The sequence below is a fragment of the Mytilus californianus genome, unplaced genomic scaffold (genome assembly GCF_021869535.1).
Source record: "Mytilus californianus isolate M0D057914Y unplaced genomic scaffold, xbMytCali1.0.p SCAF_10, whole genome shotgun sequence".
NCBI lineage: Eukaryota > Metazoa > Mollusca > Bivalvia > Mytilida > Mytilidae > Mytilus > Mytilus californianus.
The window spans coordinates 72746969-72771846 of NW_026262582.1; the positions used below are offsets into that span (position 1 = coordinate 72746969).

Genomic DNA, 24878 nt, shown 5'->3' on the forward strand with positions numbered 1-24878 from the left:
TAATGTTAATTAGAAAAAGTGTAAGTCTTTCAAGGTACACGTGTGTTGGTTGACATCTCCAAATTATATATCAGGCAGAACTTACGAAGTCAGTGTTTTTGGTATTGGAATCCCCCTTCCAAAACATCAGATTAAAAAAATAGATAGTAAATGCAAAACTTCATGTCGTGTTGAAGAATCTGTGTTAGTTTTGTGCAACGCCGTCAAGCCGTTCGCAAGAAGTTAAGGAGTAAAAAACTGATATAAATATAAAAAAGAAGATGTGGTAGGATTGCCAACGAGACAACTCTTCACAAGAGACCAAAAGGCACAGAAATTAACAACTATAAATCACCGTACGGCCTTCAGCAATGAACAAAGCCCATACCGCATTGTCAGCTATAAAAGGCCCCGAAATGACAAATGTGAAACAATTCAAACGAGAAAATTAACGGCCTAATTTATGTACAAAAAATGAATGAAAAACAAATATGTAACACATCAACAAACGACAACCACTGAATTACAGGCTCCTGACTTGGGACAGGCACATACAAACAGAATGTGGCGGGGTTAAACATGTAAGCGGGATACCAACCCTCCCCTAACCTGGGGCAGTGGTGTTACGGTACAACATAAGAACGAACTATAAAAATGATTTTAAAAAGGCTTAAATCATCAGATGGATACAAATAGAAATACATCTAACAAAAACACAGAGTGGGACGTGGCCGGGTACTTGTACATCCCAACAACAAAAAGACACTACGTACAGATCTGAGAGTACTCGCAGTTACTGACAGCTAGTTCAAAGCCAATAACAACTAATAAAAAAAATCATGCATCTAAGACTAAATTATCAATCATTACACATCCAACATCCAATGGATTTAGTGTAAAGACGTCATAAACAGTCAGAGAAAAACATGACCTTGTGCAATGCCAAGATACAGGTACCGACAGATTGTAGATCCATGAATGTGCATATGTATATAACAATAATATTTAGTTTGCTTTTAATTTACTGATAAAAAAATCAATATCAATACCAATAAAAACAATATTCAAAGATCTAATTACAGTGTTGAATTGGTAACCTTTTAGAATAAGTTGACTTAAAGGATCCATAAGTTTACCAGGATCGTTTCTAAATTTCCGGGCACGGTAAACAACATCTCCGTAAAAATGAGGATGTGCTATCCCGTTTGAAAAGTTTATCAAGTTAAGAAAAGTGTTAAGTTATCAATAAATTTACGAGAACTAAATGCACCGGAAATTTTAACAAGTACAGAAGCTACTATATTATGCTGACTCATTGCAAAAGGTATTCCACTGGACTAATATATTCTGTAGCTGTTTCGGATATTTTATTTTTTCTTATCAAATTTAAGTCTATAAAGATATACAGAAAAAGTGAATATGAATAGAGATGATAAATCGTTTGTTTTGTTTCATATGTTTTAAGGACAATGAAGTGGACTCAAACACGCCATAGGATAAAAAGGTGTACCCGACTCCCTCTTTGCGGTGTAAGACTATAATAATGATGATCGAGGATGATTGATTTGTGAGTAACGTCCAGTGGTAAATATTACATGCATGTCATGAAGGGATTATGTTCTTTTTAACCGGGCCCGATATGGTGGTGTTGCATCTTAAAAAGTCTACCCGAATTATTTCAGTTTGCAGCGATATCCGCTCAAAACCAGTGCTAAGGGCAGTCTTAAACTTGCAGTGAGGTGGGAGATTTTTTGCTCCGTGTTGATTCACTGTGACTTCGAGATGAAGAACAGCAATCAAAACGCTGTTCGTTTGTTTTTGTGTGTGTGTTTTATTTTGTTACTGTTTAAGTACTGTGTCATGGAAGGATACCCCGTATGTTTTTCTATTATGTAAATGTGATATCAATGTGAACCCAAATTTGTCTGAAGTTGACCTTAGATGAATTTGGCTATTTTGTTTTCTCTTATCATCAAATAGCTCATAACATTTTAGGTTGAACGTTCCTGGTGAAGATAAATACAGAAAAGCGCTTCAGATGCGCTTCAGAGGCACGAAATGTATAAAGTGTTTATTTCACTATTGCAGATCGACACACTGAGTCATATTTTCCACGGGGGGGGATCTCTTCCTATATGAAGGTATATACATACACAGTGTGGGAACAGAACTGTACGGTTTTGTAATGTTTTGGTCATTCGGGAGACTGTCAAGCGGAGCTCCGTCATTCGAAACAATAACAAGTTGCTTGATGGAAAGTTTGATGAACTCAAATGTTACTATATAACGTTTCTGCTGCAAGTTTTGGTAATCAAAGCATTCTATATGTAAATATGAACCAATAAAATAATAAAATAACATATGCATCCAAACGTTTTCCTTAGAATGGTGGAGCTCCAAGTAAATCGATCATAACTGTCACGGAGCAGCGATCAAAAATGTTAAATAAACATCGAAAAACCCATCGTTACTACCAGAATTTTCACATGTACCTTTTCTGATCTATAGTCTTACCTGTCTGAAAGTTTAAAAGCCATTGTTCCAGTAGAAATTCAAATATATTCATTTTCTAAATGTCGGATATTTTAATTGACTGTACAATCGCTTGCAAGTTTACTGTACAATCACTTGGAGCTATCCTGTACAATCGCTTGGCCAACTTTGGTTAACAAAAATTGAAAGGAAGTAGAAATATCTTAATTGGCTTGATTTGTTTGACTCGTAATTAAATGTTCTATATAAAAACTGGCTTAGCACTGATATTTTCGATTGCAGGTTAAATTAAAGCACAAATGTCATTACAATTATTTTGTATCATCATATTTTCGTGATACATAGCTTTAAAAACATATTTTATTTGAAATATATGAAACACAAAATATGATTGCAGTTATACACAAAGATATTCAGAACAATGTTGCTCTTATATCAATCTCCCTGTTAAAAGAAAAAAGAAAATGACTGCTTTTTACATGGTTAAAACGTGTCATTAGGATATGTGTTTCAATGCTGTTCCAAATCGGAGATAAAGTCTATTAAAGAGGAATTCATTATAGGCCAAAAAGTGAATTGATATTTTAATGGAACATAATAGTTTCTAGTGTTTACGTTTTGGGCATATGAATAATTATGGCACTCAAGTAGGAAATGCTTTATACTGCTATCTATTCTGCAACATTCATGAACAGTTTTTACTTTCAATGAGATGTTTGTCATATAAATGTTCATTAAAAACTACTGCAATCCAATGCAACATGATATGTCTGGCATTAGTTTGTTTTCCTTGTTCTGTAACGATTTAATAACAATTATTTGGTATTGTTATCAATTTTTTTATTTCAACCTCAATAACACATTCGAAAGTCTCACTTATGTGTGAAGGAGTCTGCATTAGCGGATCCGGTTTGCGGGGGAGGGTGTTCTGGTGGTCGAAAGCCCACTTGTTTCGATTTTATTTATTTTGAGAAAGTTTCATGATGTTCCATGGTTTGGATCACCCTTTTTTCAGAAAGGATGGACCCACGTCTCGTATGCTATCGTCCATGATAGTTTTACGTGATGAAATGATCATTCAATTGATTTTTTTTTAGTTTGTTCTTGTGTGCTGTAACACCAGTCCCAGTTTTGGGGAGGACTGAGCGCACTGGGGACGGGGGGGGGGGATTGTTTTGTTATAAATTAGGCCGTCAGTTTTAGAAATTTAATTGTTCGTCGGATGTTATAGTTAGGAATATTGAAAAGTTAATGGAGGGTGATACTGCTTACTATTATGAAGAAATTCATAAAATATAAGGATTTTGTGTTTTATTTGTCTTTTAGATAACAACTCACACCCCTTATCCTTGATACATTTTATTAAGAGAGCTTTGTACCACCAGTAGCAAAGATAGGTTTAATCCACCATTTTCTACATAGGAAAATGCCTGTACGAAGTCAGGAATATGACAGTTGTTGTCCATTCGTTTGATGTGTTTGAGCTTTTGACTCGTTTTGCCATTTGATTAGGAACTTTCCGTTTTGAATTTTCTTCGGATTTCAGTATTTTTGTGATTTTACCTTTATTTTTGTATTAAACAGAATATCTTATTGGCAATTATACCACATCTTCTTATTTTTATATCATGTTTATTGACATATACGTGTATTTTCTTTGTTCCGCGAATAGCTACAACCATTCCACATTCGAATGCATTTATCAAGTTAGAATATCCCGGTCCTCTGATGAAACATTCTTTGTTGTATTGTTAATATACGTATATATTATTTTTAAAACTGTTGGGATTTTCCTCCGAAAAAGGAAGTCATGAATCATTTATAAACATTGCACTGACAATGAAACTAATTTTTGAATAGATCATTTGAGCCTTGAGCACTTTACAATATTCTAAGTTTGTAAGAGAATGATAATCCCTTACTTCATGATAAGTACTCGCTAAAGCTCGTACTTATTCATGAAGAAAGGGATTATCATTCTCTTACATATACTAAGTGAACTACAAAATATGATTAACCTTCTTGAGCACCTACTCACCTTTTCATTTATTTATTTTTGTACGAGGACTATTTTCTTTAAAATGATTTCTTTACATTTGTACTGCCCTTTTATTTTGTCTTGTATGCTTATTGTTGAATGTTGATTTTCTCTCTGATATAGGCACCTTAAAAAGTTTCCATGATATAATCTTAATCGGCAAAATGACTGAATTCGTACTCATTTTTATTTCAAATACTATAGATGAATATAATAGGACAGACGAGGAACAACCAATGAAACGCATATGTAATGTATTTAATGAAGTTGGCCAAGCGATTGTACAAGATAGCTCCAAGTGATTGTACAGTAAACTTGCAAGCGATTGTACAGTCAATTAAAATATCCGACATTTAGAAAATGAATATATTTGAATTTCTACTGGGACAATGGCTTTTAAACTTTCAGACAGGTAAGACTATAGATCAGAAAAGGTACATGTGAAAATTCTGGTAGTAACTAAGGAAAACGTTTGGATGCATATGTCATTTTTATTATTTTATTGGTTCATATTTACATATAGAATGTTTTGATTACCATAACTTGCAGCAGAAACGTTATATAGTAACATCTGAGTTCATCAAACTTTCCATCAAGCAACTTGTTATTGTTTCGAATAACGGAGTCCCGCTTGACAGTCTCCCGAATGACCAAAACATTACAAAACCGTACAGTTCCGTTCCCACACTGTGACATATGTGCCGCTGGAATGGGTCCATTTTTTGATACGTCAAATATATCAATGGGGTGCAATTTTACCGAGGAAATATATCAATAGGTAGTAATTGACCAATTGTGATATTTCAATGGGTGATAAATATATGAATAGGCTATGATTTCGCTGTGAAATATATGTATAGGTAGGGATTTTACAATTTTTCAATATATGAAAGGGGGTATTTTTTTAAAATCCTGCACAACTGTACCCCAAATCCCATGTTGAGACCCCCCCTCCCCCCCGTGTATTTTTCAACATGCTAGATCACAAGGTTGTTATTACGATTAAATAAGTGTACAAGAAGACATATCACCCTACTTTGAAATATTATTCTGACTCAAACACAGGCAATCTTTACTCAAACTCCTTAATGCTGTTTGAGTACGTAGCAGAGAAGCAGAAAATACCAATTTTCAAGTCTTTGGGTTGACCCGGCTGGGGATCGAACCCTCAACTTCCTACAGAAGACCACTGTATACAGACGCCCCTATGTATACACTTGTATCTCGATCATTGAAATGGAAAAGAGAAAGAATACATACATTGTTTTTGTTGGGATCAGCTGATTTTAATACAAACATACAAACTACTGGCATCATAAAATAGTGATAGAAACAGATACATCATTCCGTGAGCACGATGTCCTGTCGTGAATATCCTGCCACTTTCTGCATAAATAATCATAAGGCTAAACATACTGTATCTCATTATATATATGTAGGACTCTAAAGTGCGATGGGGACGCTAAAACGCAATGGTCACGCTAAAGTGCGATGGCCTACGCTAAAGTGCGATGGTTTGATATGCTAATCTTTCTAATTGAATTATTAAAACAAAAAAATTTTTTACAATATGGTTTCGTCATGTCTGTGAAAGAGATGGATACTCGTCAACAAGACAGTAACCTAACGACCAGAGGTGTAGTTTCATAATATGATTGCCAGTAAGACAAGTCTCTATCCAAAGCTTAATGTCATTAATGTAATTAACTATAGATTACCGTATGGCTAACCCCGCAGATAGTATTCTATAACGACCAAAGGGTATCAAAACAACCAGTGTAAAACAATTCAAACTAAAAAAATAACGGATCATCGCACATTAGCGTGTTAAACCAACGCACTTTAGCGTGTCATATACCATCGCACTTTAGCGTGTCATACCATCGCACTTTAGCGTATCATCTGATCGCACTTAAAAAAACAAACAATCATCGCACTTTACCGTCTGGCACCATTGTAACTTACATGTAGCGTAGACCATCGGACTTTAGCGTGACCATCGCACTTTAGAGTACCATCGCACTTTAGAGTCCTATATATATATATATATATATATATATATATATCTCATTAGTATATGCAGTATACATGTAACATACGTTGAATTTTAATCGAAGTTTTTTATGTGAATAGAGCTGCAGAAAACAGTGTGCGCTTCAAATTTAGAAAACAATTATTGACGTCAATATGGAGGAAAATATTGTGCATTCGAAACTTTATTTAATATATAAAAAAGGCCCATCTTTCCGAAAAGCTAAGATTTGTATTTTATTTTTTCAAACAGTTGTTGTTCATACAGTAAGCTAGATTATTTAATTTCCGCGGCTATTAAGGCGGTACCAAACACCTCCACTAAAATTATTTGGCTCGTTTAATTTTCATAAAATTTTGAAAAAATATTTACTTTGACCCGTTGATAAAAATATAAAAATTTCAAAAAACTTGAACCACACACTTTAATGGAAAAAAAAATCATTGGATATATAGTAGTTTGACAAACACTAATTTTGATCATTGAGAAACTTAATATTTCCTTAACAATAAAACGTGATTAAAACGTTCAGCTGATTTTTTAAAGAGTTATCTCCCTGTAGTGTTATGTACCACCTTATTGTTACGTTTATCAAACGCTGATAGATAACAATCAATTTTGGCTGTATCAACGCTCAACACTTTGTCAGTAAAAAAAAACTCACATTTCGCGTTGAAAAATACCATTGAAAGTTCATCATCCGATTAAGGGGGTACAGAACACCCAAGGGAGTTAACTCTTTAACAATCAGCCGAACGTTTTAATCACATTCTATAAGAAAAGAGAAATCAAGTTTCTCAATAATCAAAATTAGTGATTGTCAAACTGCTATAATATATCCAATGAAATTATTCCTGCAAATTGTGTGGTTCAAATTTCTTGAAATTTTTATACTTTTGTCAACAGGTCAAAGTCAATATTTCGTCCACATTTTATGAAAATTAAACAAGCTAAATCTGTTTTAGTCAAAGTGGTGTGTACCTCTTTAAAGTCAAAATTATTAAATTGTTTATTATTTACTTTTGGTTAAGTTATGTAATTGGCGATTTCTGAATTTAAGTGTTAATATAAGAGATGCTCCACATGAAAACCAGTTCAACCGAATTTCTTTTAAACAACTTCCGACAAAAGATGTTAGTTCAAAATTTCGGGAACAATCCGCAAAGAATACGTCTCAATGACATGATCTGCAATCAGAAAATGCATTTTCAATTGTACTTTTAAACGCGTTTTAGCTATGAAATATTTCAGCAACCACGTTGTCTTCTCAATATACTTAACCAAAGAGGTAATGAAGTATTTAGATTTTATTTTTTAAACTTATAAATATCAAGTTATTGGCTGTTACCAACATGATTTTGGCATTTAGTGTACCGTCTTATTTTGTTTACATTAGCGTCCACGTATTTATGTACGTGTGCTGATTGAGGTGGCACGGTGGTATTTCCTGACCCATAGGGATAATGATAGCCATTTCAGAATTTTCACCACTTTCTAACACTGCCCAAAATTCTACATACACAGATTATTGAAGTTTTTTCATTATAATATTCAGAAAAAATTTGAATATGTATGATGACCGTTTACTTTTTTGTTATCTTCAAAAACCTATAAGGCCACTTGTGCGTTTAGGTCTTTTATCATGCAGTGAATACAAAATTCTAAAAAAATTTCAAAAATTCATTTTCACCTGTATGTAAAATAATTTCATATTTTTCTACACCTGATTCATTCCTCAGTTTGAGAAAGTATGTTTAGTAGTTACTGTATGTTTTTTGTACAATCACACTGTTCAGATACATTGACTTAAGTACTCTAGGGTACACAAAAGAGCAACCTAAATTCCGGAAGGTAAATACTACCGTGCCTAGAAATGTTGTATCTGTCCCTGTAATAAATAATATCAAATATGTACAGTTATCTACAATCTAACATATCATTTATTTATAGAACCAAACCATAAACCCCAGGAATTGTGTAATCAGGTACAAACAATCCCAGAGATTGGTAGCTCCATTAAATAATAACTGAGGCCTCGGTGGCCCAGTGGTCTAAGTAATCCAACTACTGTACCACTAGCCATTCAACACTGAGGTTGTGAGTACGAATCCCGCACGAGGCAGGTGCACTCGACTCCAATCTTACTTGACTAGGATTGTCAGTTTTCCTACCGATGGTCGGTGGTTTTCTCCAGTTTCCTCCACCAATAAAAACTAACCGCCGTGAAATAACACAATAGTGTTGAAAGTGGCGTTAAACACCGATCAATAAATCAATAAATAATTATTATAGCTATTTAAATCAAGCTATCAGGGGCATATTCAGGATTTTTAAAAGGGGGCGTAATACTAGAATACTATTTTTTTGGACGATTTAATGCTAAAAAAATATATATTTTCCAATCAAAGGGGACGTACGCCCTCTACGTTCTTTAATTTCCATTTTACTTTAAAATAAAATAAGAAACTGAATCTTTTATGATTTTCCTAATCGTAAATTACCTCACGCACAATAAATAGTAAGGGCATTAATTTTTTAAATGATACCGTGAAATGTTCAATGCTGTCCTATCAACTTTACATACTAGTAAATAAAAACTGTAATGAATTCAAGCTGATATATAAAAACATGTAAACGTTTTTAATTTCAAAAACAAAACCTTTTGCATCTTTGACTTCTGTAACTTCTATGCTGTTGCTTTACAGCGCTGAAGCACTAAATAGATTACAGTTATCAGATAACAAACTTTCAATTGTGTTTTTAAGCGATGTGTAGTTTAAAATATGTCGGTAATTTTAGCAACAATTCTTTCCAACTTATCATGCTTTGAAATTTAAAATCAGAGAACCGTAAATTAACAGATGCATATGAAGTTCTTGGCGTTTAAATTAATCAAGTATTTATATATACAATATTCGTACAGTGTAGGAAAATATAAAATTTATTTAACTAGCTTTAGAAACAGAGAGAAAAACGAGACAAGTCGAGCTTTTCTCCTGTTTTGTAGCGAGTAAAAATACATTTTATATTTTCCTACACTGTACGGATATTGATTTTATCCTGAAATTTAACATTGAGCTTATACGTAAAGTTATTTTCCAATCCAAATTGTTGTAGTATGAAATCGACATGAATCAAACGCGGACAGCAATGAGGACCCTAAATTGAACTGTAAACAGTTATTGGAAACATAACCGCTCGCAACAGAAGCTGGATACCAGGAGACTATAAACGTCTAGTATACGTTTATCGGTTCATGTTATCTGCCATCCTGTATTTGTATAGTAGAAAGCTCGATTGTAGGATAAAATGCAATGACGACACAACCATACGGAACTCATTAGTACTTTCAACTTAAATGTACACCACGTTTAAAATACCATTAAAAGTTCAGTATCTAATTTTAGATCAAGCCGAGGGTTGTACATTGTGCAAGTTATTTTAACAGAAAGTGTGAATGAATTTCTATCGTACGTTATCATTGACAGAAATCTCTACCCTACTTTCTATTCATCGTTAAATCTACGAAAATTAGACTGCAACCGTCCTTTTCATAATGAACCCATAGACCCCTTCTTTCTTGACCCGCACATGATTTTATATATTTACAGATTACTAGTATTTGTCAAGATCTATTTCATCCAGAACATCGGGCGATCATTATAATTTGTCTTATCCGTATTGAAAGAGAAATCCGATCGTAACTGCTGTTTACGAACATGGCCGAATAGTTCCGATTTGGAACAAGAATCACGTTGGATAAAATCTGGCTTTGAGCACTTGTGAAGTCCGCCCCTTTGCATTTGCATAAATAAAATACAGATCATTTCCTTCATGAAACACTTCCCAGTCTGTATTTGGAAGCGTAGACATTTTATGAACGGGAACGAATTTATCCATTCCTTGCCACCGGTATATAGTAGTTAACTGTTCTTCTTCATTCCCGCCATTTTGAGCATTAGATACAATCAGGTACGAATTGTCATCAATGGAGAAGAATTCCCAATCAACAGCGCTGAAAAATAAAGAAAATCAAGTTTCATAGTGTAAACATATTTTATTAATTAAATTCAGGTTAAGTAATGTACAAAAATTGGCATTTACATATTAATACAAGTGAATAATTAATAGGATCCAGAAACAAGCTGTTAGCTTATATTAATTCGTTTCCTAATTCAAATAAGAACATTTCATATTGTAATACTCAAGGAGTAGAGTGTAAAAAATTTAACAATGTTACACTAGATGGAAAACAAACAAAACATATACATGTAATAAGGTTGTGAACACAAAAGAGAAAAATTTTTTTTTTTACATCAGATAAACAATAATAAAGTGTATGTTTCTGAACGGACACAATTATTTAAGATATAAGTATTACTTGTTGAACAAGATGATTGTAATCATATGACAAATCTTTTGCTACTGAGTATGAATGTTTGAACTGCCAAGAATATTTCAATGTTTTGTTCGTGGCTGAAATCCGTTGAACCGTGTAGCAAAATTTCTTCCGACAAGAAATGTATGATATTGATGTTATAAAAATGCTGTTCACGCATGATGTGAAATCGGGGGCAGTGCAACAAGTAATGCGCTGTTGTTTCTATAGCACCACATAAACAAAGTGGTGAGGCCACTATATTTTTTACAAAAAGATGTTGATTTAGAGAACTGCATTGCATTCGAAGTCTTGAGTGATAAATTTGACCTAATCGCTTACCAATGTAATAATAATTTGGAGGCTTAGTCACCCGAGACTGGACACAATTCCTGAATGCCCCCACCGAAGTACTGGTCTTAGCATTCTCAAGGAGGAGATTCCATGAACGTACAGCTGCCGGTAAATAATAATTCGAATACAGGGCTGTTCTTGTTCGAACAGGGGGATTAGTGACGAGTTTCTCGTATTATGATTATGTATGGTTGCATGGGATTCTGGAACTAAGTTTGATAAATATTCCGGAGTAATATGATTTTTCATCTTGTAAAAATAAATTAATCTGTGGCCCTCCCTTCGATCTTTAAGCTTTTCCCAACCCGTTTCGAGATATAATCTCTCTATGGACACCAACCTAGTACCCCCAGTTACGATCCTGGCAGCCTCTGCTTGTACTTTTTCAATTTTATCAATCAAAAGATGTGTATTGTTGTCCCAGATAACATCAGCATATTCTAATAATGGTCTTATATATGTTAGGTATATTGTCTCGAGTGTTCGTCTGTCAAGGATGAATTTAAATTTTCGTAGAACATTCAGTCGTTTGTATGCCTTTTCGGTTATTACATCAATATGTTTATGCCAAGTGCCATCGTTTGAAATATGTAATCCAAGGTGTTTATGGGTGGATACCTCAGTTACAGTTACGTTGTTCATGTTAAGTTTTGGATGATCAGGTTTGTTAAGTTTCCGTGAAATTGTCATGGTCTCGGTTTTCTGAGGGTTAAAGGTCACTAGCCAATCTGAAGACCATCTATGGATTTTTGCGAGATCACTATTCAAGTTGTTTGCCGATTCTCGGGGGTCATCTACTATCAAATATAAACTTGTATCATCAGCAAACAACTTAATAGTGGACTGTATATCAGATATGATATCATTGATAAATATCAAAAATAAAAGAGGTCCCAGGATCGACCCCTAGGGTACTCCAGCCTTTATATTGCCCCACTCGGATGATACATTATTAATTACAACCCTTTGCTTTCTATCAGATAGATAATTTTTTACCCATGCCAAAATAGAACCTTTAAAGCCAATAGCTTCTAAATTTCTCAACAACCCCTTATGCCAAACTCTGTCAAATGCCTTACTTATATCACAAAAAATTACTCTAATTTCTTTCCCGTCATCTAATGCCTTCCCAAACTCATTTGTAAAATTAAGCAAGTGATTAATGGCTGAGTCCCCTTGAGTGAAACCCGATTGGTTGGGTGTAATTATCTGGTTAGCAAGTAGATAATTATGAATATGCTTAAAAACACATCTTTCCATGACTTTTCCAATAACGCTTATCAATGAGATCGGTCTATAGTTTCTGTAGTCACTTGGAGAACCCTTCTTAAATACAGGGGTAACATTAGCACATTTCCAGTCAGAAGGAAACTTGCCAACTGATAAAAACAGGTAAAATAACCTGCACAAAGGGTATTTCAGAATTCCATATGCTTCCTTTAGAAGTCGTGGGCTTATTCGATCTGGTCCCGATGCTTTTGATACGTCCAAAATCTTCAAAATGTCTACTACCTCGTTCTCAGATATTATCATATCACCGAGTCCCTCTGTTCGTGTGTCAGGTATGTCTGGCAGATGTATGTTAGAGTCATCAAGATTTGATTGACCACAAAAATAATCATTAAATATTTTTGCCTTTTTTGTATCGTCACAGATCAGATCATCGTCTTTCTGTAAAGGGGGAATGTTGCGACTGTCACTGGAGTCACATTTCATCAAAGATTTAATAAGACTCCAATATTGTTTGCCACCATGAGTTTCAGATATAATTTTGGTTGACAATTTTGAAAAATAATAAGTTTTTGAGTTTAAAACTAGTTTATTACATTTATTCCTAAATAATCGAAATTTTGCCCAGTCCGGAGCAGAATTTGTTTTTTTGGCTCTTTTATGGATACGATTTTTTTTTACGAATCATCCGTTTGATATCAGCAGTAAGCCATGGTGGTTTATCTTTTCTGACTGTAATAATTCGGTTAGGAATGTTTGTATTTGCCTTGTCAATAAGTTCGTCCGTTATAGCATGTGTTATGGCATCAACGTCATTTGTAATAAATAAAGCATCCCAATTAACAAGTGATAGCTGGGGTCTATATGAGTCATAATCACCTCTATCATACATGTATACTTTACGCTTAAAAACTTGATGTAACTTGCAAGGCTGGGTAAGGATACCTATTACTGGTAAATGATATCGTATTTGATCGAGTAACGGGGCCCCGATATCAGAAAATAGGAGGTTAACTGGGTCATTTACTAAAATAAGGTCAAGAAGTGAAGAACTGTGTTCTGTAATATAAGTTGGGTCGGAAATAAGTTGATGTAGACTGAATTGTGCTTTAATCATACTAATTCTATCGTTAGTGGTGTTCCTTAACTGGTTGGTGTTAAAATCGCCTGTAACTATGATATCTAAATTACAAGATAAGGCAAGGTCGATAGACTGTTCTATGTTGTCCCATACCTGTGGACTACTGTTAGGTGGGACGTAAAAGGTCCCATAAAGATATTTTTTGGTCTTGAATCTAACTTCGAGCCATATACACTCAATATACCAGACTACTAAGTCTCGCCTTTTGGTGCAATTCAAATTATCTTTAACATATACTATAACACCTCCCCCTACCTTTCCCACCCGATCTCTTCGGAATGGTGTTTTATAACCCGGTAACAAAATGGCTTCATTGCTTACTTGCGGAGAAAGCCAGCTTTCGGTAAACGAGAGTATTTCATGGCAAGAATATTCAGCGGCAATCAACTCAAGCTTCGGAACAATACTCTGAATATTAAGATGCATAAATGAAACAGCGTTTTTAAAGACATCATCGAGGCTACTATTACTACTAGAGCTTGACTCTGCAGTCAACGGACCTGGATTTGGTTCAATGCCGGATATCAACAACAAGATACAAACTATACTAAACGAGCAAGCTATGATAAGATCACAATGATCATGTAAACGGTCGTGTGTATGTAACAGCCACTATGTTCCGTCAGTTACTTTGTTCCGGCGGAACTTTTCAACTAGTTATTTCGTTCCGATGGAACTTTCCAACTAGTTGTTTTATTCCGAGTGCAGTCGAAAAGTTCCGGAAAAAGTAGCTAGTTGAAAAGTCCCGGAACAATGTAGCTAGTTGAATAGTTCTGGCGGAACAGAACAACTAGTTACATCGTTCCGAATATACCATATTTCGTCCTTTTTGTAGAAAGAGGGGGAAGAATGAGTATCAGCATATATAAGAGCAAATCATTAATATACAAGAATATCCAACGCACTGAAAGGGGTTTCTTTGGGGACAAATATGCAAAATTGAAGTTGTATTTCATAGCTCACATAAAACGGAATAAGTTGCATTATTATGCAAATTTAGTATTCATAGTACCCTCAAGAGAGGGAAGAATACCCCCTCCTCGTGTGGTTCTTTGCATCAATTCTCCAAAAGGAACTTTGTGACTGGTTGATAAGTTCCGTTGGAACTTTTGGGCTAGTTTGTTAGTTCCGGTTTTGACTTATTTGCCAAAGAGGAACTTTGTGGCTAGTTGATTAGTTCCTTTTGACTTTTGTAAGCAGTATCTTGGTTTCCCTTTGAAAGGTTCAAATATAATATGTCGCGCTTTTACTTTGCATCAATTCTCCATATGGAACTTTCTGCCTGGTTGATAAGTTCCGTTGGAACTTTTGGGCTAGTTTGTTAGTTCCGGTTTTGACTAATTTGGCAAAAAGGAACTTTCTAACTAGTTGATATGTTCCGTTGGAACTTTTCAACTAGTCACTTTGTTCCGGTGGAACTTTTAAACCAGAGGAAGAACAAAGTAACTAGTTAATAAGTTCCTCCGGAACTTTTCGGCTAGTTAGTTCTTTCCGCCCGGAACTTTCCAACGTCGGAACAAAAGAGCATTTACATGTACACTTGGAAATCCTAGCGTCACATTTATCAACTTGCTGTGAAATGATGCTTCGTGTATCGACTTGGTGAAATACAAAATGTAACAGTATAATAACTGGTAACATACGGATATCGTACTTTGCGAAAAGTGAAATGCAGATTATATCAAGGAACGATAATCTCTTTCCCTTCTTGACAGTATGCGCAGCACATAAGAACCGGCCAACACTCTCTCGGTAGCATGACACGTCAACCCCCATTAGATGACTCCCGAGGTATGCACAAAATTGGCGCGAGAGAGCATGACCTGTACATATGAGCGGATCATCCTGTTCGTCAGGCGAAATTCTTCAGTAGCGCATGGTCCGATTCGAAGTGTGTCACAAAATTTAAAAAAGAATGTAAAAAAAATGAGAAAAATCAAGGAACAAAAAATATATGTGAACATAACAAGAACACTATATTTATGAATAATATTGTTCGGTGGTTCTGAATACATAATAATGTAATTAGTATAACCTTGCATGAAAAAAGACGTGGATACGTACTAAATGTTTGTGTGTATAGGTATACTAAATTTGACTGTTTTTCAAAAATAATGAGATTTGTAAACTTAATACTACTGCACACATTGTGTACTTGTAATGTATGTATCTAAATTGTTCATAGGTACATGTAACACTACAATTTTCTCCTAGAATAATTTGATTGACCCAAATATAATTAGAAAAGAAATACGCATTTACCACAACTATTACTATAAATAAGGTGGAATGCTGTAATTCAATTTTCAATTATCATGCATTGAGATGTAAAATGTTTTTCAGAAGAAAAGAACAGAAAAATAAGTTTCATAGCATATGACAAACTATGAGGGGAGGCAACGCTTTTGGGATATGGGTATATATATAGGGTAAAAAAAAGTGAGGGATATGGGATAAAGGGGCAAAACAAAGTGAGATCTGGTAAAATGAAGGAAAAAAAGTGAAAAAAATAACAACAAAATCGGGATTTAGAAAATGAGCACCCGTATCACAACCACCAGCCCCCCTTCCTTCCAGCTTTGCACAGATTACTGTTCAAAGGGACATAAACAAACTGGTTTACTTTCATGAATTTTGACTTGGATGGAGAGTTGTCTCAATGGCACTCATACCACATCTTCTTATATCTATTGACAACTGTTGCTGATGTTACTAGTATCTTCCGCCTCTTTTTTGTTAATAAAAATTAAAACATATTTCTCTCCTCTATCTCTCCATATGATATACTGTATGTATACTAAACATCTTGTGAACTAATTCGCCGTTTCAGAATATAATGCATTCTGGGTAATATTTTCAAAAGCGTACACCAAAATGTTTGTTGGTGATTGGTTTAAAACGTACTAAACAATGGAAACTCAACCAATAACGTAACGTTATTTTATTATTATTATTAACATTATACAGGACTAGAGGAATATTCAAATACTTGGAAAAGGAAAATAATGATCGACCTGATGAAGGATCGGAAAAACTTAACGACTACGTTAAAATGGTAGTTCAGCAAGTTTATTCGATAAGAAATCTAAACAAATACTAAGTATATACAATCCCAAAATACATCGTTTGGTGGTGCGCCTGACCGAGGCGGACCATACAGATTAGGTAACAGGTAACAGCTATAACCCGCAATTGCTTAGCCCTAGCCCGCAAAAAGTTCTGATTAGTTTCCATGTACAGTCTTAGGTCAAAAGTGTTTCCCCAATCAGATTTTCCCCTATTATTTCATATAAATACACATTTTTTTTAGAACATTGTCAAATACTAAGTTGAAGTCCGATTTTGATGAAATTTTAATGTTAAACTCATAAATGGTTATTTTGAAATTTATGATATGTCATTATTGAGAAATTATTATTTGTAGACATTGATATTAAGTGTATTTTTTCCTATTTAGCCATATGTTTTTTTTTCGTGCAGAAATTCATTTTTGTCTTTAAACTGTGAATTCCCTAAAAATATAAATCGTAGATATATTTCCTAATCATTGCAAGAAGCTGCATACACTTTAGTCCGAGATTACTCTGACGTCCAGCGGCTGTTTTTCCAGACAAGCTGGGGCCGTGGGACGTCAGAGCTCGTCCCATATCAAAAAGTGGATATTTGCCCGTCCAAAATAAATGCGCTGCTTCGTCGCTTCTGGTGCCAACGGACGGCCTTGGAATTATATAAATCGGGTATTAATTTGTTCATTTTTCATTTTCTCTTCATTTATGTAAGTTTCACCTACCTGCCACCCTTTATTTTCGCATATTTAGACAGTTTTCATAGTGACCCACCGATTCTGGCATTTTAACTTTCATTTTGAAAGTTTGTCATGTGATCACGAGAAAAAAGTAAGGCACAATAGACTATGGGAAATGATGTATGCATATGACCCTAGGTCAATATAATATATAATCTAACACCTCGCTCATTTACGATGCAAGCAATGTAAATATCCGAGAGCTCCCGAATGTTATCGTGGTTGGCACTAAATGCTTAATACCGATCTCATGTGAAGGAGGTGAAAAATCGTGGTTGGCTACTAAATGTTAAATATCGATCTCCTATAAAGGAGGTGTAAAAAGTATAAATATTTGCATATTTGAGTCTCGAGGTCGCGAAATCTCTCGTAACTTGACGTCTATTTGAAAATAAAAGTAAAAATGTCTGAATCGATGGGTCACTGTGAAAACTGTCTAAATATGAGAAAATAAAGGGTGGCAGGTAGGTGAAACTTACATAAATGAGGCATCGGATTTTATGACCTCATTCCGACTTAACGTGGCTGCATATTTATGCATCCCGCACAACTAAACGGACGTCTCTGCAGGAGAGGTCTTTTGACCCTAATCAACCTGTGTGTGCATAATTGTAGAAGATTTATAGAGACGGTAAATGTACAATTCGGTTTAATCAGTGCATGACTTTAAATTTACTTTTTTTGATTGTCATACACCCAAAAATAGTTGTAGCTAGTGACCAATATAATTCACGAAGAATGTATACAAGCAAAACAGCTTACAGTCCCCTGTCCTCAGTCAAAAAAACTATTTAATAGTTCACTGTTGGAAGGTTTCCGGGATTGAGCGGGATAATCGAGCACTATTTTTCAGGATATGTAGATTTTGAAATATACGATTTTCTTAAGAATAATAATTAATAAGATTTGTAAGTTAGTATTTTTTGTAATTGTGGCAGAAAGTGTTTTTCATCTTCTTAGGAATATCTAATGTACAATCGTCTTTCATATCTCATTTACAGTATGTTGTCTAACAGATCGGTCTCACAGAAAAGAATTCTCGTATCTGTCAATAAATGTATGATATAGTACATGATTCATAGATTTTTCTCACCTCCATTGTTTGAAAAAGGTAAAAACCATTTTTCTGAAAGACATAAATTCTGGATTCAAACAGCGTAGTAATGCCATTAAAAGCTTGTGCTAAGGCAAGGAAATGATATCCTTCCACAGTATATTTGCATATTTGAGTCTCGATGTCGCGAAATCTCTCGTAACTTGACGTCTATTTGAAAATAAAAGTAAAAATGTCTGAATCGATGGGTCACTGTGAAAACTGTCTAAATATGAGAAAATAAAGGGTGGCAGGTAAGTGAAACTTACATAAATGAAGAGATAAATGAAAAATGAACAAATTGATACCCAATTTATATAATTCCAAGGCCGTCCGTTGGCACCAGAAGCGACGAAGCAGCGCATCTATTTTGGACGGGCAAATATCCACTTTTTGATGTGGGACGAGCTCTGACGTCCAACGGCCCAAGCTTGTCTGGCAAAACAGCCGTTGGACGTCAAGAGTAATCTTGGACTACATACACTTGGAACCTGTAATTAATATTACCTGTAAGTGCGGAACACTTGGAATCTTTCAAATCCTTTTTTATCGATGTTGAGTCTGTAAAGGGAAGAGTTTGTGAGGTAGGTATTTCTGTTTTTGAAATTCTGAGGTCCGTAGTTGTATGCATTGGCCACAATAAGGAACGCCGAGCCAGAAATAGTAAAAAATTCCCAATCAGTAGCACCATTTGTCTGCAATTAAATATATTTATATATAGAAGCCATAAAAAAAATACAGAAAGCATAACTTCGATAAAAACAAACTTGAAGGCCCTACCTTGACCTATAATGGTTTACTTTTATAAATTGTTACTTGGATGGAGAGCTGTCTCATTGGCACTCATACCACATCTTCCTATATCTATTGAAATCATTCGGATCTACTTTATTTTTAAATTTATAATGAGCTCTGTATCAGGTGATGAATTTTAGTTGTTTTGGCCTAGAACATCAATGAAGAGACATTAATTGTCGAAACACGCATCTGGTGCACTAAAATTGGTATCGTTAATGCTTTGTTCCGTTTAATTGATTGTTGCTTTCTTAACGTCCAGTGGCAAATATATTCAGGACGAAAAAAACAAAAACAATTGAAGCATCTGTTAAGTTGTACGAAGTGGGTCGATCGAGGTGAAGGTAGAGAATTTCGATTTTGACTGGAAAATGAATTATGATTGATAGGGCACAGAATTTTGCCTTGCAACAGGAAAACTAAAGAACCTTCGTTGTTGTTACAAGGGGTTATTTAACGTGCATAGATCGTGTCACGCTCCTTACATGAGGCATTGGATTTTATGACCTCATTCTGACTTAATGTGGCAGCATATTTATGCATCCCGCACAACTAAACGGACGTCTCTGCAGGAGAGGTCTTTAGACCCTAATCAACCTTTGTGTGCATAATTGTAGAAGATTTATAGAGACGGTAAAGGTACAATTCGGTTTAATCAGTGCATGACTTTAAATTTACTTTTTTTGATTGTCATCCACCCAAAAATAGTTGTAGCTAGTGACCAAATATAATTCACGAAGAATGTATACAAGCAAAACAGCTTACAGTCCTTTGTCCTCAGTCAAAAAGACTATTTAATAGTTCACTGTGGGAAGGTTTCCGGGATTGAGCGGGATAATCGAGCACTATTTTTCAGGATATGTAGATTTTGAAATATACGATTTTCTTAAGAATAATAATTAATAAGATTTGTAAGTTAGTATTTTTTGTAATTGTGGCAAAAAGTGTTTTTCATCTTCTTAGGAATATCTAATGTACAATCGTCTTTCATATCTCATTTACAGAGGTTGTCTAACAGATCGGTTTCACAGAAAGAATTCTCGTATCTGTCAATAAATGTATGATATAGTACATGATTCATAGATTTTTCTCACCTCCATTGTTTGAAAAAGGTAAAAACCATTTTTCTGAAAGACATAAATTCTGGATTCAAACAGCGTAGTAATGCCATTAAAAGCTTGTGCTAAGGCAAGGAAATGATATCCTTCCACAGTAAAATAAGTCCAGTCATAAGCACCAGTAGTCATTATTGATTGAAATTCTTCAAATAATTGTGATGCTGGGTTCCATTTGTAAACAACAGACTCAACATCCTGACTTGAACCTATGAAATTAAAAACAAAATCCTTGTGTGTTTATTTTTCAAACCTTTTGCACTCAATGAAGCCTCTGAAATGCAGCAAATATTTAATCGTGGTTTGTTATGGTCATCTTTATAACCTAAATATAAATTTGTTTCCAATTGCCTAGACTCTGGGCGATTTTTAGCTAGAGATATATTGTATAAAACATTGTTTATTGTATTCAGACTGTGTGTTGTGCTTTTGTTGTTCTTTCTTTTTTTGTGTCGTTTGGTTGATGTCTCAGTGGCATATGCCCAACCTGTCTTTTAATTCGAACGTATGTTTACCATGTAGTCGTTCGAGGATTAGCAGTGATTATTAAAAAATTGACCCTGATATATTAATTTGGTCTATAATTTGCTAACGGAAAACACAATTCATCGTGTTTCTGATTCGGAAATGTATCCACTCTAATTAGACTTTGTAAACATGTTTAAATTGTTCTTTTATTAGGGTCTGGATGGGGTTTACAGAATAGAGAATTTTGTGCAGAATAAATTGCTAAAGGCCAAAAATACAGAATAGAGAATAATTGCCCAATGGGTGTTACAATATAAAGAATAGAGAATAACGGGCAAAATAAATAAAGGTTGTAGAAATATGGTCTAAAAATTGAAGAATAAAGAACTGAAGGACATCCAGACCCTCTTCAGTAACATATGAAGAACATACAATCAGAAGAAGTAGAAGATAGAGCAACCCTAAATTGTTAGCTGAAAAGAACATTATTTTGTCATATCTTATTATATAGCTGTCCCTTGTTCAATCGTACCGAACAGCAAAATATTTGATTAATTTTGATCTTGGTTTCTTCGGAATCCAGTGCTGTGACAATCTCCCACTCGATGGACAAAACACATCATAATGAGGTATTACGGGGAGAGATGAGAAAAAACGCATTAATTATCTATAAGAAATATACATATGTTCCACTTCCGGCTTAGTCTATGACTAGAGTTATCTTTCTTTTTGTTAACTTAAGCATGCGAATATCAACTCGTTAAGCAAAAATGAAGAGTATGACAAATCTGCCTGGATCACAAGTTCATTAGAATGTCTACAGTAAAAAGTTTTCAAAAATACAACAAACAAAAAATGAACTAAAAAAAACCACAATATATACGAAATATTACTCATCATTCTGAATATGCATGAAATATTTGCCACTAGACGTTAAGCCATAAACAATGTTTATCATCGTCACCACTTGTTTAAGAAAACTTGGCTAACTGTGCACGCGGAAATATATTTGACAGCATTGATTAGTGAAACCATCATCAAAGTCCCGATATGAACAAAGTCACCGAAAGCGTATAGAATCCACGCTTAAATCTCGCAGTTACTTAAAATCCTCTAGGAATATACATAGACGGTGGCGTCACTTTTCAGTGGCAATTTCAATAAATTTAACAGGAGGAATGAAACCTTCATCCATTGCCTTTCTTACTCCACCACTTCAATCATGAACAAAATGATATAAAATATACCTGTAGACTACCATCGATAGAAAAAAAAATGAGAAAAAAAGTCAAATTGAACAAGCTAATGGGTTAAATATACCTTTGGCATGATTGGCTACAGCCAAAAAATCCCCTCCATCTATTTTGAAATATTCAAAATCTCTTGCAGTCCATGTTGGAATGGTCTGGAAAACTTTAAATCTCTTTCTCCCACGATGCCATTTATATATAGTAGAATTACTCTGTGGTTGGTCATTCAGGCCATAGTTTGCAACTGCAAGGAAAAACTGAAAATGAAATAAACGTTGTAGGTAGATCTTTAATCATTTTTAGTTTTTTATGTGTAACTGATTGGTTGATTATGTCAGCGCGAAACGGCTTTATCGCGACGAGTGCAACGAACTAATTTGGGAAACGTGATACATTTGTAATCATAAAGTTATGACAGTATTTGTAACCGACCAAGCAAGACTCTCATGGGTAGTTAAGGTCGTTAAAAAACCCTGGCCTCGTAGTATTTGTAATATTTCTTTATTATCAATAATTTGTTGTTATAACCCTGCAGCTGTGTTCTTCCGACCTCGACATCGAGCAAATAATTTCGTTAACGGGTGATAGTGGCCATCTTGAATTCCAGTTAGGTGAGAGTTTTTGTTTCATGTTGAAGACCTCTCGGTGATTTTGAGATGAAAAACAGCAATAAAAGAGCTTTTGCTTTAGGTTTTTATAGGCATTAAATATTAAATCATAAAACAACTATTCAAAGACAATATATCAAAATTACATTTGAAAAAGACTACTGTTTGAAATACATGTATTACATTCATTTTATTAATAAGCTTGAAAAAGGATGTCTGTGCATGTACATGAATTTAAAAACATACATATACATTTTCAGATAATCAATAAAAAGAAACATGTAAAACCTTACCCCGTTTTGTATCTTAAAATGAGTCCAGCTCTGTGCTCCATATGTTGAAAGCTTTTGATACAACATAAACTTTTTGTTTTTCCATTTATATAATCCCGATACATCGTCAAGTTTCTTTCTCGTATTTGCAAATACAGCAAACATTCCTTCTCCTTCGATGGTAAAAACATGGACGTCAATCCCGGGTCCTGGAGTTTTTATTTCTTGATAGAGTTCAAGATAGTCTAATTTTCTAGGAATATCGGCTGTATGAAAATATTTGAAACAATTATAGAAACGGTATTTAATTTTTTTTTATGATAACAAAAAAAATACTCATCGCATAGTGCAAGGTTAAATTAAAATCACAGAACGATTGCATATTTTTCAAAATTCCCATTGTTCAAGATTTGTTTTCAATTCTGTTTTTATTTTTGTTGCTTTTGTTCAGTATTTTGCACATTTTATCCTGACTGTTTGAGAGAAGATTTCAATTAAAAGAATGAAAAAAAAAACCAATCACCGACATCTTAAATGTAATATTAGAGATCACGCAAAATTTCAGCTAGATGCCCAAAGACAATACCCCTGTTGGCAAAGAAATTACCTGTTTTTACCAGGCATGCTTTCCTATCGGACCTTATAACTTTAGACCAATCCACACGGTTAAAAGACGTTTCTTAGAAAGAAGGAATCTGTTTAAGATCTTGTATTCTCTACGGCTGAAAAGTGATGAAATCAATAGCAATTGAATTGATCAGGATCCCACAGTCAGTATAAACAATAATCTGTGGCAAAGCACATTTTTTTATATTGTTTTCTATGTACACAGCAAAGTTTCAACAAAAGAAGTGTTTGTTCGTTGTAGGTAACCAGGGTGGGTTTCCTGTTTCCATTTGCAACACGTGACTATAGTTTACCTCAATTTCAATCGAGTGCAACGAATTATTCGAATATTAATAAGCTTAGACAAAAATAAATCTGCAAATAGAATACCTTTCAAACTAAAACTGAAAAATGGTAACTCGAAATAGTAGCGCTCTCTTCATACAACAATGAGGGTTTCCCCGTTATTTCTGCCAGCCAGCCGGAACATTCATTCAAGATATTTGATTTTATTGGGCGTTAACTATAAAATTCGCATATTTTTAGTTTAGGTACAATTTTGTGCATTACCATATGCATAATACAAATGGTCTCCTAATCGAATCAATTGCTATTGATTTCGTTACTTTTCAGACGTAGATAAAAAACTTTTTTCCCTTAAAATTCATAAAGAAATAATTTAAGATCAGTTACAACGAACTAATTCGCCTTTTCAGAACCTAAAGAACTATGGGTAATCTCATTGTTCGTACACCATAATGAAAATAACGTTACGTTATTGGTTCAATTTCCATTGTTTACAACGTTTTAAACCAACCACAACGTTTTGGTGTACGCTTTTGAAAACATTACCCAGAATGCATTAGATTCTAAAACGACGAATTGTCCCTTATAGTTGTCACCTTTGACGTCCACGGTCACATGTTTCCAGATGCCATTGACACACACCTTTAGAGATTTAGCGTAGAGGTCATAAGCTATGTTTCCAACGTCCATCCAGGTACAATCTTCCCACTGTGGCCCAGGAGAGTCCGATCCATACGTGTCTGTAAACATTTGATATTAGAAAATTAATTAATCGTAGACATTGCCTAAAAAAAGAACACTTATGTTGCATTCATTTTAAAAGCAAAAACCCGTAGAGAGTTATTTTCCTATCATTTAAGGGTATCTGCGTCCCATGTTAATATTGTGGAACACCTCAGGCTTCTTCTTAGGCTA

The 24878-nt window shown here is 34.5% G+C and overlaps 1 protein-coding gene across 1 annotated transcript in view; it reads right to left on the bottom strand.

The window, feature by feature from the left end:
• Positions 1-9735: 9735 nt before the first annotated feature.
• LOC127719163 (thrombospondin-type laminin G domain and EAR repeat-containing protein-like) overlaps positions 9736-24878 on the bottom strand; it is a 28961-nt gene continuing 13818 nt past the window's right edge. The window contains exons 4-9 of the mRNA XM_052225185.1: positions 24560-24703; positions 23073-23317; positions 22242-22428; positions 20433-20662; positions 19051-19238; positions 9736-10557 (exon numbers count right to left, since the gene is read on the bottom strand). Of these exons, the coding sequence (XP_052081145.1) occupies positions 10293-10557; positions 19051-19238; positions 20433-20662; positions 22242-22428; positions 23073-23317; positions 24560-24703 (1259 nt within the window). The 3' untranslated portion in view covers positions 9736-10292. The remainder of the gene's footprint in view (positions 10558-19050; positions 19239-20432; positions 20663-22241; positions 22429-23072; positions 23318-24559; positions 24704-24878) is intronic.